Here is a 14289-nt window from a genome sequence, read left to right as displayed (position 1 = left end):
AATTTGGATAGTGTTGATTTTTTCATTTAATTTTTATTTTTATTATTATTTATTTTTAATTTTTGTTCCTTTCTGAGACCTCAATGCCATATTTTTGATTTCTTGAGCTTCAATAGTATTAAGGGGTTACATGGGCTTCCTCGGGCAAAAAACAGCCTTCTTGCAACAATTTTTTCTTATATAAAAAATTAAATATTTTTTTTAGAATTTTTTTCTTGTTACAAACGCACACTATTAACAAAAAAAATCTGAAATTTTGGAAAAAAATATTTTAAACTCGGCCATTGCGACGCGATTTCCGGTGATCCTTCGGAAAAAAGATGCACCAACGATGGCAGGATAACTCTTTACAGGATCATCTAAAGTGAAAAAATACCAGTTTTAGTTAAAACCTTAACTTAGTTAGAACTTGGACGTAGAGAAAAAGAACTGAAAATTTAATTTTTGACGGACATTTTTACAAAAAAATTAAAATTTCTGTGAAAAAAATCGATTTTTTGAAACCAGTAAATCCATCTAACCCGTTAAGGGAGTTAACATTAATGCCATTCACTTCGTAAAGTTCATGGATAGCGTATCTGCCGAGATATTTCCAAATCAGTCTAACAAAAGCTGGGGCTGAGTGTAGGAAACTACTCCTAAAATAAATTGTCAAAGTTAGACCATTTCTTGGAGTTCCAGACTGCCAAAAAATTTAATTTAATTTAAAAAATTAAAAAAGTTAAATTACTTCAAGAAGAGCTAAATAAGTCAAAACATACAGTTTTACAACGACCTCTAAAATTATATCAAGTATGTTATCATACAAGTTTAAAACTACCTGGAACTCATACCTTCAGCTAACCAATGAACTAACTCAAATGAAAATCGATCATCTTAGTAGATTTTTAAGAGTCTTAAGGCGCTTAATGAATATTTATACTTCACTTTTAAGCTTTTGACGCCACCGAGGACATAGCTGCAGCTATCCAAGTATAATCTCAGGTCCGGAAACCGCCTTACTACCCAACCTAAACTATATAATCTGAATACTTATATCTATATAATATACATTTTCTAAAATATCTTGTATAATTAAACGACTTTTTTCCAACTTGTCAAAAAAGTTGCATATTTCCTTTGCCACTTCTATGCTTCTACATGTATACATTTTCAGGTATAGTTTCTTGATTTTGATTTGACAGCACCGCCACTGGCGTTGACACTGCACGTGCAAAGTTGCGTAGGCTGTCTTATGCTAAAATTACGCGAATATTCCATAGACAAATGCTTACTGCATACACACCCACCAAAACGCATATATATTTATATACATATAAGTATGTGTATACCATACCACCAAACCATACGTTATTCCACGAAACTCCTTCCCATTAATCATACGCCACGGTGTCCCACATGTACTTAGCAATAATCAGTCAGTAGAATGACGAGTAAAGCAATCAACGGCCTTAAACGCATGCTTGCAAATTTGAAATTGAAAAAGGTGGTATATCCGCATGTCAACCGTTATTAGCGGCTTATATAAAAAAAAAAAAAACAAAAACAACAATCAAAGCGGCAAATGCAAATTTTACCACCGCAAAGAGTTGTTGCCAGTGCACAGCGGCATACAGCTATTTATGTTAATATTATTTTAATTTTTTCAATTACCCGAAGTGTCACCTCCTGCAAGAGATTTATTAATTTGGGACAGGCAGTTGCTGGCACACCAACCACTGTGAGTGTGCGTGTGCGTGTCGTGCTTTACTCTTCGAGATAAGTGAACATTGAAATATTAGAAAATAAATTAGCTTGGTAATTTTTCACAAAAACAACGTCAACAACAGTGACTAACTTGAATTGCTAACATTTAGCTTGGTGTTGGGAGGCTGTTTGTAGTGCTTATGAATTATTGAATAATTATGAGTAAAAGCCCACTTAAGCCAAGCAGCCGATTGGTACTCGTAATTGAGTTGGCGTGTGTAATTGTGGATTGTTCGGTTGGTATTTCTTTGGATGGCTTTGTATATGTGTGTATGCATGTCAGTGAACAGAGTAACATATATGTATATAACTATTTTATCTTTTTACCATAATGAAGTGTAGAAATTAAGTTAAATTGGTGGTAATTCTTGGAAGAAAGTAAGTTGGTAAGCACTTGGTGCGATTTTACAGATAATTGAAACTTCCGAAAGAATTAAAAAATTTGGAATTTTAAGTAATCTGTGATTAATTTCAATAAATCGCTGATGTAACTACAGGACATCTTCTTTCAAGCAATGTTATTATTTTTTCAATTTTTTTTGTATATTTATAATGAGCTTTAATGAACCAAATATTTACCATTTTGGGTCGACCACTTTTTGCCATTTTTCCGCTAGAGACATTTTCCATCAGTGTAAAACTTTTCTGGTTTCTCGGCGAAAAACTGCAACAAGTAATTTTCACAGGCTTCTTTTGAAGCCAACTTTATTCCATTAAGGGAGTTCTGCATTGACCAAAACAAATGGTAGTCCGATGGTGCAAGGTCAGGGCTATATGGTGGATGTATCAAAACTTTCCAGCCAAGCTCTCCCATTTTTTGCCAAGTCATCAAAGATGTATGTAGGCTAGCGATGCCCTGATGGAAAACGAAGCCCTTTCTGTTGATCAGTACTGGCCGTTTTTATCGATTGCTTACTTCAATCTCATCAGTTGTTGACAGTAAAATGTAGAATCAATCGTTCGTCCAAGCTAGAGCAGCTCATAGTGAATGCTTCCTTCCCAATCCCACCAAACACTTAGCATAACCTTTCGAGGCGTCAATCCTGGCTTTGCGACCATTTGTTGAGCTTCACCACACTGGGACCATGATCTTTTTCGCACATTATTGTCGAATTTGATCCACTTTTCGTCCACTGTTAACATTCGTTTCAGAAATGGTTCGATTTCATTTCTTTTCAGCAAAGAATCGCAGATGCTAATACAGTCCATTAAATTTTTCACATACAATTCATATGGTATCCAAACATCGAGTTTCTTTTGGTAGCGAGCCGTTTTTAAATTGTTCAAAACCGTTTCATGATGAAATTCAAGTTTCTTAGCGGAGTAATGGCTGCTTATGTGACGGTCCTGGTCAATCTTTTCCATAATTTCATCGACTTTTTCAACGATAGGTCGACCAGAGCGAGATAAATCTTTCACATCGAAATTTCCAGAACGGAAACAAGCGAACCATTGTTGTGCTACACGAACTGATACAGCATCGTCTTCGTAAACTTCACAAATTTCATTGGTGGGTTGCGTGGCATTCTTCCCTTTTTTATACAAAAATTTCAAAATATAGCGAATTTCTTCATTGTTTTCACTCAATTTTGAACAGCTGTAACTTTTTTTCAACTTCCCCGACACAATGGGTATGACACAAAGTGATTGGTAGCACTGGAGATATACGACTGCAACGACATTTATTGACAAAATACGAAAAGAATTTTTCGACTACCAAATATATGTGATCATAAAGTGTAATTTGAACCCAAATAAAAATCTTTGAGATATGTTTATTTCAAGTCAGATTTCTCAAATTTCAGCTGAAATAAATTTGCTTTCATAACAGAGTTCCAGCAGATTTAATTTACTTCTACTTGTTATAAATATACCACCTTTGATATTTATATTTATTTTACAAGTACCTAAAACATATTTCTCAAGGAAATTTTTTTATAAAAATAACTGTAATAATTCCAACAGCTACCGTACACACACTTCCGATTCGACTTCATACCTACATTTTTTCATCTTCTTTCCGTAACTTTTCTTTTACTGTACACCCTCGCTGTAAAAAAGCAAATAAAACATCTCTTGAGCCATAATCACCCAACACCATCTCGCTCACTCACTTTTTAGAAATGTAGTCAAGCTCAGCTGATAAAACTACATTTCCTGGGACTTAAATAGACACCCAATCCACTTACATAATTAAAGCTGCTTAAGCAGATGTCATTTAAATAATTATACCTACAAGCATGTCAAGCCAAGACAAGCAGCTGACCAATTGCCGGTTCGAATTGCTCAACGCCGACAAATGTCTATACATAAATCAAATTTCTCGGGATGAACACGAATATTTAATCATCTTTATGCCTTCAGTGAAAAGAGATAAACTGGCGTTGTAGCTATGTGTGTATTAATTAATTAATGAAAGCCTAGCCAAAGTAGCAAGCTCGAGCACATACGCCTACTACTTAAATAGATACATACATAAATACTAGATATACATATGTATGTATGTACGTAAAACACGTATAAGAGCCGCGTTCAACAACCACATAAACAACAACACGCTTATACAGTGTGATTAAAATGATGAAAGGGACGCGCTCGCTCATTGAGTATCCAATTAATTATACATTAAGTAACCGTGGCTAGTAAACACACAGTAAATGGAGTTCCTTGTATGAGAAAGCAGCTACGAAGGATCAAAGGCGAAGCAATATGCATGTGTTTGTTGATATAAAGATAGAAAGGCTCAATAAGATAGTAATGAGTTGCTTGAATTTCAATATAATATAAGGAAGCATACTATTAATATTGGGTGACCCAGATGGTCCATCCGTTGAGTCCAATTTTCGAAGACTCGTTCGAGCATTTCGACTGGTAATTGGCGAATGACACGTGTGATGTTTTGCTCCAAGGCTTGAATCAATGCGAGATTGTCAATATAGACTTTGGACTTTACATACATATACCCACAGGAAAAACTCTAATGGTGTGATATCACATGTTCTTGGCGGTCAATTGACCGACCCAAAACGTAAAATTATCTGCTCACGAAGTGTTATCTCAATAAATCTATTGATTGATGCGATATGTGGGAAGTGGTCCCGTCTTGTTGAAACCAAATTCAGGCATCAAATAGTCGTTTATCAGATCGCGATAATGATTGCCATTGATGGCTACGTGCTCACCGGTCTCATTTTTGAAGAAATATAATATGTACCGATGATTCCACCAGCCCAGAAACCACATCAAACCGTTGTTTTTCTTGATGAAATTGCAGCTCTTGAACCTCTTCAGGGTGCTCTTTTTCCAAAGTGCTTGTTAACAGCTCATTGAGCCAGAAATGAGCCTCATCGCTGAACAAAATTTGGCTCAAAAACTTTAGAGCTTCTTGGAACTTTTCATAAAGCGAAGCCATGTCGCTAGGGAAGGAACTTTTGCCATATCATGACTGTAATAATGGTCCACCTGTGCTAGCTATTCGTCGAAACGTTGAAAATTTCGAACGTTCATTTTCTTTACATAATGCTCTAGTGCCAATAAGACAAAGAACCGATCGAAGAAATGAAAATATTGCTGTTCGGTGTTGCTAAAGACCGAAATTTCTCGATTCCAAGACGTTCTCAAGCATTAAAACTGTCTTAAACCACAGCCTGCGGACTTTGAGAAATGATTTGTCCGTATAAAATTCTTATCACTCAGGAATTGAATCCCTTTGACCACTGTAAACGTCGTGAATTAGGTGGTTTTGTCTTGGAACAACTTGAAAGCGGTAACGATTTTTTTTTACGAAAATCATCATCTATGAAGAGCGGTGTAGATCGATGATAACCAACTTTTTATGGCCGCATTTGGAAGAAATTGATCGCGACAACAACTGGTTCCAACAAGTCGGGCCTACGTGCCACATAGCACGTGCAACAATCGAATTATTGCATGAAATATTTAGATATGCGATTATTTCAAGAATTTGTGACATTGAATGGCCACTAAGAAATAGTGATTCAACACCAGTAAACTACTTCGTGTAGTGTTATTTGAAGTGATTATTTAGCAATAAATCAATTTCTCTTCAAGCTTTAAAATTCAATATTAAAAGTGCTACTCATGACATACGATTTGATTTACTGGAAACTGTACTCGAAAATTGGGTTCATCGAATTCGTGCCTGCAAAAAAGGTCGTGGAGACCATTTGAATGTTGTTATATTCAGAACTTAATTCTATCGATTTTTTCTATAGAAATCATATCACTCTTATTAGAAAACCCTATACATGTATTTGAAATGAAAAAAACTCTATACCACCTGGTTGTAAAGAAGACAAATCTAAATTTCATACATTTCACCACACTGGATTATATTGCTTTCTCCACAGCACTGACTCTTCACCAAAGCAAGAATATAGATCGTTCAGTTTACATAGTAGCTATATCATATAGTAATTCGATCTGGAAAATTTCGCCAAGAAATCATACAAATATAGTAGTCTGATATTGACGATTCTGACATAGCTTAAAGCTTTAATTATTTTCCTATATTAATTACTCGCACCTTGTATAAATGAGCATCATCCCACGACATCAAGAAACATAGCACACAACATCGACTCAGACTCACAACACTGATATGGAACCTTCACCACACTCTCCATATCCTCGCTTACAATACACATTCTACACTACTCATGAGAACACCACACATCAGCACCCACACACAAGTACACACAACCACCATCACACCACACACTTTACTACATCTGAACAAAAGGACCGACGAAGAGATCTCGCGCACTTCGTTTTCAACATCAGCAGCGATCGATACCTTTTTATTGACGTTGAAGCGGCATGAAAGTAGAAAAAGAGAGAAAATTCTCTCTTGACAATTACAACATTTAAATGTTCATTCTTCACTTTATTATTATTACTTTTAACTATTCAGTTATAGTTTAAAGAATTGCTATTTTTATTTCTTTTTCTTAAGTCATATTGCTTTCCGCTCATTGAAATTTCAGCAACCATTTCTTGGAATCAACTTAGAATTTTATTATGCTGACGTCATTTTTAAGCATGCTATTGTCCTAAACAACTAAACGATCTTTCATTAGTATGTTTATGCTTTCATTTATAATAATTATGCATGCTTATGTATGCTTAGGCACCGTTTTCGTGCCTCAATTCCTTTAGAAATATTTCTAACAGACTTTCCATGCTTTGTGATAGCTTCGGCGCCATTATTTGTTTAATTGCAAAAATTCATTTTAATGACTGGTGTAGGAAAAACAAATCAAAGAAAATATTTTTTCCAGAAATTTACAATTTCGATTAATTACAGCATTTAATTAAGGTAAAAAATCGCTATAAAATTTGCCAATATATTTTGTTAATTAAAAGCCAAAGGTAAACATTAGGCGTTCACTGGAAATCGTTTAGTGGTTTCAAGGTTATAATGTAGGCATACCATTACCTTGAATTTGTTAATATTGCAAAATTTCGCTGTTCCTTTGAAGGCGATATGAAGCTGGAAATTCATTATTTGCCATAAAATGAGTTATTTTTTCGAAAAAATCGGTCAACTGACATGTTCTACTAGAATAAGTATGGTAAGGTTCTGCTCTTTCCAAATTGAAAAGAACAGCTCAATATATAATTGGAAATTAAAATTGATAAAAGGAATACATCAAATATATATTGATATAATCACATACTTATAGAAGAGCAGGAAATTATAATTTGGAACTACCGATATCGGACCCCTATAGAATACTACAGCCGTCATAAAAATTTAAAAACAAAATTTAACAAAATATCTTTACGAAATTTAACCCCAATTATTTGCCTAAAGCAATTATACATTCTCTAAAAAAAATTTTCAGATCGGATTAGGATAGGTAAGGTTAAGTTAAATGTCTGATCAAAGATCGCACGTGGACTACTATATGCAGTCTTTTGTGAGGCCATTGAAAAGAACAGCAGAACACAGGCGTTTAACTTCCATTCCCGCCAGCTCGGTGAGATGTCTGAAAGTATGCGCTCCCAAGTGCTTAAGTCTTGACCTCCCTCCTTATCAGTTTCCATACAGCTTCTGCAGATGGTGTCTCGTATGATTCACCAAATTTACAGGCTAGCCTCACGCCTTACTCAGGGCAAACAGATCACTAGATCTCTTGCGATCGCTCTTTGGCCAAAAGGCTTTTGTGACAGCGCATGTACCGATGGTGGTTCCAGTAATCTAAAAGTAGAACACAAGAGAATACGGTAGCATCGGCCCTCCCCCACTCTACCGGTAGTGGTTCTAGAGTGCCTTTTCATCAGCTTTACAGTTTCCTGCGATTCCGCTTTGGCCTGAACGCACTGTTAATGAGTTCAAGACTAGTACCGCCGCTCTGCTATCTGAGTGGATAGTCACTTCTTTGAAGCAGCAGCCGCTCCGGAGCAATAAATCTACTGTTATCTTAATGGCTGCAACCTCGGCCTGGAAGACACTGCAATAGTCAGGAAGTCTGAAACTGGAGTTGATAGGGAGCTCCCGACAGTAAACTCATGCTTTGGCCCATCCGTGAAGAAGCTCGCAGCCCCTCTCCTTCAACGGCTTCTTTCCACCCACAACATCTCGCCGATATATGAGTAGAGAAGGAGCCGCCAGAGTTCGGTTTCCCCACTCCATAGTCCAAGTGACCCGGTATGAAGTCAAAGTGAGTGAAGATTTCGGAGTGTTCAGACTCTCAAATCTTGTATCTTCTAGAGTGATCAATTATGAAGACAAAATGAGTGAAGACTTCTAGTGAATAAAACCATCTCGGTTTTATTTGACATAGATTATTATTCAAGGCAACGGTATAGTCTCCTATGAAATTATTCAGATTGGACCGCTATGTCACATAGCTGTCATATCAATTTAGCAACCAGAATTATGTTTTTGTAAGGATAACTTTTTTTGGAAAGTATATTGTTGGATGTAACCGAAATTAAGTATTTGTTTGATTTTTTGTTTCTTTTGTTGTTGCTTTAACAAGGAATTTTTAGACAACATTCAGCGCTCAATCATGCCAAGCAGAGAAATGGCGCATTTAAATCAGTTAAGCCGAAAAGCAAACTGAGAAGGGATCAAAGTTGATATCTCCAACAGAGCAAGGTCATCTTAACAAACATACCGTTATATAAAATATATAAGCACACAAATGTGTAACGTTTCGCAATATATGACAAATGAACTCATTCAACTAGAGAAAATAAGCAAACTGGTGTGTCTACGCACTAAGTTGAGCAACAAGAAAAGGAGACCGATTAAAATTTAAAGATATAGCTAGGTTGAAATCGAAACCGTAAACTGAGACACTAGTTTGTCTTGTTGTTTTTGCAGACTTTAACATTTTATTTGCCGTTGGACGTGTTGATTTACTATGAAAGTGATGCCAGCGGCGCGTTTCAACACACTTACGCGCATTAAACTAATATGTTTCTATGGCTAGGTGTGTGTATGTGTGTGTGTCAGAAAGTGGGTAGCCGGTACGCACATAACGAGACGTTGCATGCCCACTTGACTGGCAACTTAAAGAGCCAATAAAGCCAAGTGGTGACAACACGCATCTAACGATGCGTAATATTGCCACAGGAACAAATCGATTAATCATGTCAACCACACAGCCAACACGCTCACACACAAACATACACATAACCATCAGCAAGTGTACATACATAAATAAGGTTGGCTGTTTGCTGTCGGCTGAGCCACCAAGAAAACCGGTGTGAGATATGAATCTGCACAAAGCGCACAGATATCAAATACGCCTAATGCCGGCTATACAACAAGTCGCCTGACAGCGCTGTGTAGACAAACAAACGGATAAGCAAACAAAATAAAATAAGAAATTGGCCAAACAGTGGCACAAACGCACACGCATGCGCAAACACACGAGGATGTAAATATGCAGGCATACATGTATGTATGTATGCATGTAAATATATGAGTGTTTGTGTATTTATATTGGGATCTGTCTCGATTTGTGCTGCTATTTGTATGCTTAATAGTTACCAGCAGCCAGCACATGAATGAGTGACAAAGCGAATTTCATTAAACACACCAAATTGGGTGAGGTGGCATGTGGCATGTGGCAAGTAGTAAGGCAAGGATGTGCTATCATTGGCAGATCTGCATCTTCGCTAGTAGACTAGTAGCTTGTTTAGCAAGTGTTGCTTTTCGCACCCATGTTTACAAGTGTCGCAGCAAAAGCTTTTGCAAAAGAAGCAGTAAAAAAAAAAAGGAAATTTAAACAAGCTTATCGTGTCGTGGATACGCTTGCAACCATATATACGTATGTTAGTATGTAGATCGGTATATTTTTATCGCGTGTCATGCCGGCATATGTGTATAATAGATAATTGTAGACTAATGTGTCTGCGCTGTTATCTGCTAAATGTTTGCTTTCGTACGCTTTCAAGTTGTCGTCCCAACAGTAGGTTGTGGCTGAACTTCTTTGCAGATTATATTGATATTAACAACTTGCTTACAGTTGGCTTTCATTTGCTACAGGGGTCAATGTGTGACACTAGCATAAAACGTCCATTCTTTTGACTTTAATGTAAGAAGTCAATATTTTCAAACAAGCTGAAATTTTGGGGAAGGAACACTTGTTATATGAACATTTTATATTTTCACACCCGAAAAACCGAGATTTCATAGGCTTTCAGAGAGGCATTGTAATAAGTCATATATTCTCAAATCTTCTTTGGCAATAGAGCCTATCATGTCTATAGTTGGTTTTTTTATAGTAGAAGGAATCATCGAAATACGGAGTGCGGAACTTTATTACGCTAGACCTAACCTCCTCCGAACTCATATCTCTCCCATAGAACCACCGGATTAAGTATTACCTCATAGAAGAGAGAAAGACTTTAAGTCTCATCTATTATACGGAGTGATTAACGCCTAATATACTGTATATGGCTTAGTTTTGTCATAATTAGAGCTAACACTTCGCTGACAGCGAGGACTGACAACTGAGTGCTGTCAAATTTTCCACCGAAAAACTACCGCCGAGTCAAGTTTGTAACTTTTTCCTTACGTTTGAAAAACGAGGGCATCGAAAAAATACGTGCTCAGGTCTTCTATGCACTCTTTATACGTCGGTCAGTTTGGACTAAGGTCGTAATCGAAATGGATGTCCGGACCGTCCTTTGGTTGATTTTTGACACCGTTGCTGGCACATTTTGATGCTTTTGGTTCTCTCCTCTTTTTTATGCTCATGCATACTAGCTAGAACTTCAGCAGCGTCGCTTCATATCGTTCGGAAAGCAGTTCTTACTCATATAGCAGTGGTTTGCATATGCTTTTATATCAAGTTCCTGTATCCATATTGATGTTGCACACAATATTACGGAACTTATTGCTTTTGCTATTAAAGCTCGCCGGCTGGAACGCACGCAGCCCCTATTGGGCATCATTTTTGATAGAGCATTATATATTTTGTTCACTTTACCCTAATTACACGCCAGGTGTTCGTTAAATTTTAAGTCCAATATTACTCCCAGATACTTCACTGTACTGTACAGTGAACTAATGTCGCATTGCTTATGTGAGGGATACTCTTTCTTCCACCTTCCTTGTACTTATTAGCAATATTTTCATTTTCTCCTCAGCCAACTCTAAACTCATTGTAGCAAACCATTGACGCAGATCTTTATTCTACCATTGCATTTGAGCCGAATGTCATCCAGATGCTTAGCCACTGCCACGACGAGGTCATCCGCATATGCAATTGTCTTCGTACATCAAGTTCCATAGTAGAGAGCCTAAGACCGAGCCTTGCGGTACTGCACTCGAGATATTGTAGCTCTGAGTGCCCTCGTCCGTGCCGAATAACAATCTCCTATTTTCTTCCTCATTATAGTTGGTTTATAATTATTAGTTTGATTTGTATTTAATTGGAGAAGTTGTAATATTTAGTAAATGAATATTTTCCTTGGGATAATCCGGGAATTTCTAGCATTCACTTTGTCATTGCCATAACCCCACGAAACTATGTAAGTGAAAGAGAGTTAACACAAGATTTATGGTTGGCAAGTCAATGTCATTTTTTTGACATCGCAAGTTCAGAAAATTTTAATCCAGAAACTGAATAGTTTGATTCACAATGGGAGCTTTCACAAGCAGCGTCGATAACACAATTTTCATGCTTTTATGATAGAAAATACGAATATAGGCCAATGTCAAGATGAATGCTGGCGCACACTATAAAACTTACGAATTTTACAAAGTCCGGTTTATGATATTAAACCCAATTCGATACTTTATCGAATTTCTATAGAATGGACTTAAATTCGCCATCCCTTTCAGTGAAAAGAGAAAAAGGGGCGAAGTGGACAGGAACGCAGGGATAAGGCAGGGACCATTTATGCGGATTAAGCCCAAATTAGACAATTGAGTGGCAAGTGGTGTCTTTTCAGCTAAATTAGATACCGAAATCAGCTTCCGTCAGAAGACTCAGCTCAAGTAGAGATCACAGCAATTAAAGAAACCTTTTCTGTACAGACAAGGTGTGATCTGATCTCTTAATGTACGTAGGTTGCTATATATATTTCTGACCTGATAATGTAAATAGGCATATTTATCAACGAAAATGTTTTTTTTTTAATTTTTTTTTTGTCGATTGCTGTTTTGTTTCGGGCTCATACGCATAGATCCATGATTCGTCACCTGTGACGATCTTATAAACGTCTTTTAAAGCACCGCGATCGTATTTTTTCAGCATTTCTTTACACCAATCCACACGAGCCTTTTTTGAGCGATTGTCAAATTGTTCAGGATCCAACGAGAACAAACATTTTTTACGGCCAGGTGTTCATGCAATATCGAATGTATGCTGATGGGAGAAATGCATAGGCATGCCTCTGTCTGAAGGTATGTTACTTGACGGTCTTGCATTATCAGTTCACGTACGGCATCGATGTTTTCTGGCACAACGGCTGTTTTTGGACGACCTTCACGGAATTCGTCTTTGAGCGAGCGTCGGCCACGATTGAATTCGTTGTACCAGTTTTTCACATTCCACGTCGAAAGTTGTGAAAAATGATCGCACGAAAATGTTCACGAGTTAATTCCATTTTTTGGCCGAGATGAATTTTTTAATTCCCTGTAAATAAAACAATTCACGATTAAATTACAAAACGTTCTGAGTAATGTTATGCTAAAAAATGTGAAACTTTCCAATGGAAATGTCAGATTGCACCTGGCAACACTTAGTGTTGCCCTAGGCCAGAATATATATAGCAGCCCTCGTATCTGACAACCTATTTCACGACATAGTTATATGTCTAGTGACTGCAAAGCAAATGAACTAGCCAGTGCAGGAGACACTGTACAATTAGGCTCCAGAAAAAAGATAATTTACAAGGTGATTTCCAAAGTAAACAGGACTTTTTGAATCTAGCGCCTCCTGGTAACGACGTCTATATAACTGTGCGTGAATTCATCAAAAATCGGCCGAAATCATCATTGAATTTCATGGAAATGAAATTGAACATCTCCAAAACATCGATTTATTGCATTTTTACCGAACATTTAGGCTTACGAAAGTTGTGTGCACGGTTTGTTCCGCACAAATTGACTGACGACCAAAAATTGCTCAAAATCCAACATTCGAAGGAGGATTATTTGACCAAAAATCACATTTTAATCACATGATATGACACCGTGCGACTTCTTCCTCTTCGGAAAAATGCTTTTGCCCATGAAAGGAAAGCGTTATGCAGACGTAAAGGCCATTCAAAAGGCTTGCACCGGCATATTGGCGGCCGTAGCGGCCAACGAGCTAAAACACTCGTTCGACATGCTTTTGACAGTGTAAAAAGCTGTATTGAAGCAGAAGGAGGCTATTTTGAATAAAATAAATTGATTTTGCCGAAAAAACCATTTGTTTGGAACGCACCTTGTATACACCATGCATATATTTTGTAGGACATTCCCACTTTATGGCAAACTTAATATGTCCTATTCAGTAGATGAAAATGTCAACAATTATAAAATCGAGTGTTCTCCGTCCTTCCTTAGTTAGACTATATAAACTTCACCGGGTCAAACTAGCTGATAAAAGTATGTATATTTATTTTAAGTTAAGAGTCTGCAATATGCAGATGCCTACGCCGCTTACAGCGCCGCCCCTGAATTTCCAATTTAAATAATAAAATAGTGAAAACAAGAGCAAAAGGCAACAGTGTGCCGCCTGCACTTCAATTCAAATCGCAGATAGTGTGGGCAGCATTATGCGGCAACACAAGCGAATCAAATATGGGTCGCATTGCAAAAAGCAGAAAAAAACATTACTGTCACAGCAGCTGAGCAGCAAATATAGGTTCTGCACGAGTCTGACTTTGTTTTTGCTACTCTTTTTGATTACTTTTATTTCAACTATTTTTTGCCGATCCAAGAAGCCGCATGCATTGAGAAAAATAGCCGAGCTTCACAGTTCGCAATTTTGTTATTGAAATGCTCTTTTCTTTACAATTTTAAAGTAACGGCAATAGGCTTATTTGCATTGCCCCACGCATGCCGAG

The 14289-nt window shown here is 37.1% G+C and overlaps 1 protein-coding gene across 1 annotated transcript in view; it reads left to right on the top strand.

Moving 5' to 3' along the window:
• Positions 1 to 5409: 5409 nt before the first annotated feature.
• The window catches only part of LOC120774610, a 29560-nt gene continuing 20680 nt past the window's right edge, over positions 5410 to 14289 (top strand). Inside the window, 1 exon segment of the mRNA XM_040104338.1 lies at positions 5410 to 5512. Within this exon segment, the coding sequence (XP_039960272.1) occupies positions 5410 to 5512 (103 nt within the window).

This window comes from Bactrocera tryoni, chromosome 4 (genome assembly GCF_016617805.1).
Source record: "Bactrocera tryoni isolate S06 chromosome 4, CSIRO_BtryS06_freeze2, whole genome shotgun sequence".
Taxonomy (NCBI): domain Eukaryota; kingdom Metazoa; phylum Arthropoda; class Insecta; order Diptera; family Tephritidae; genus Bactrocera; species Bactrocera tryoni.
The sequence above is the reverse complement of the archived record's forward strand: the minus strand, read 5'-3'. Positions and strand labels throughout refer to the sequence as shown.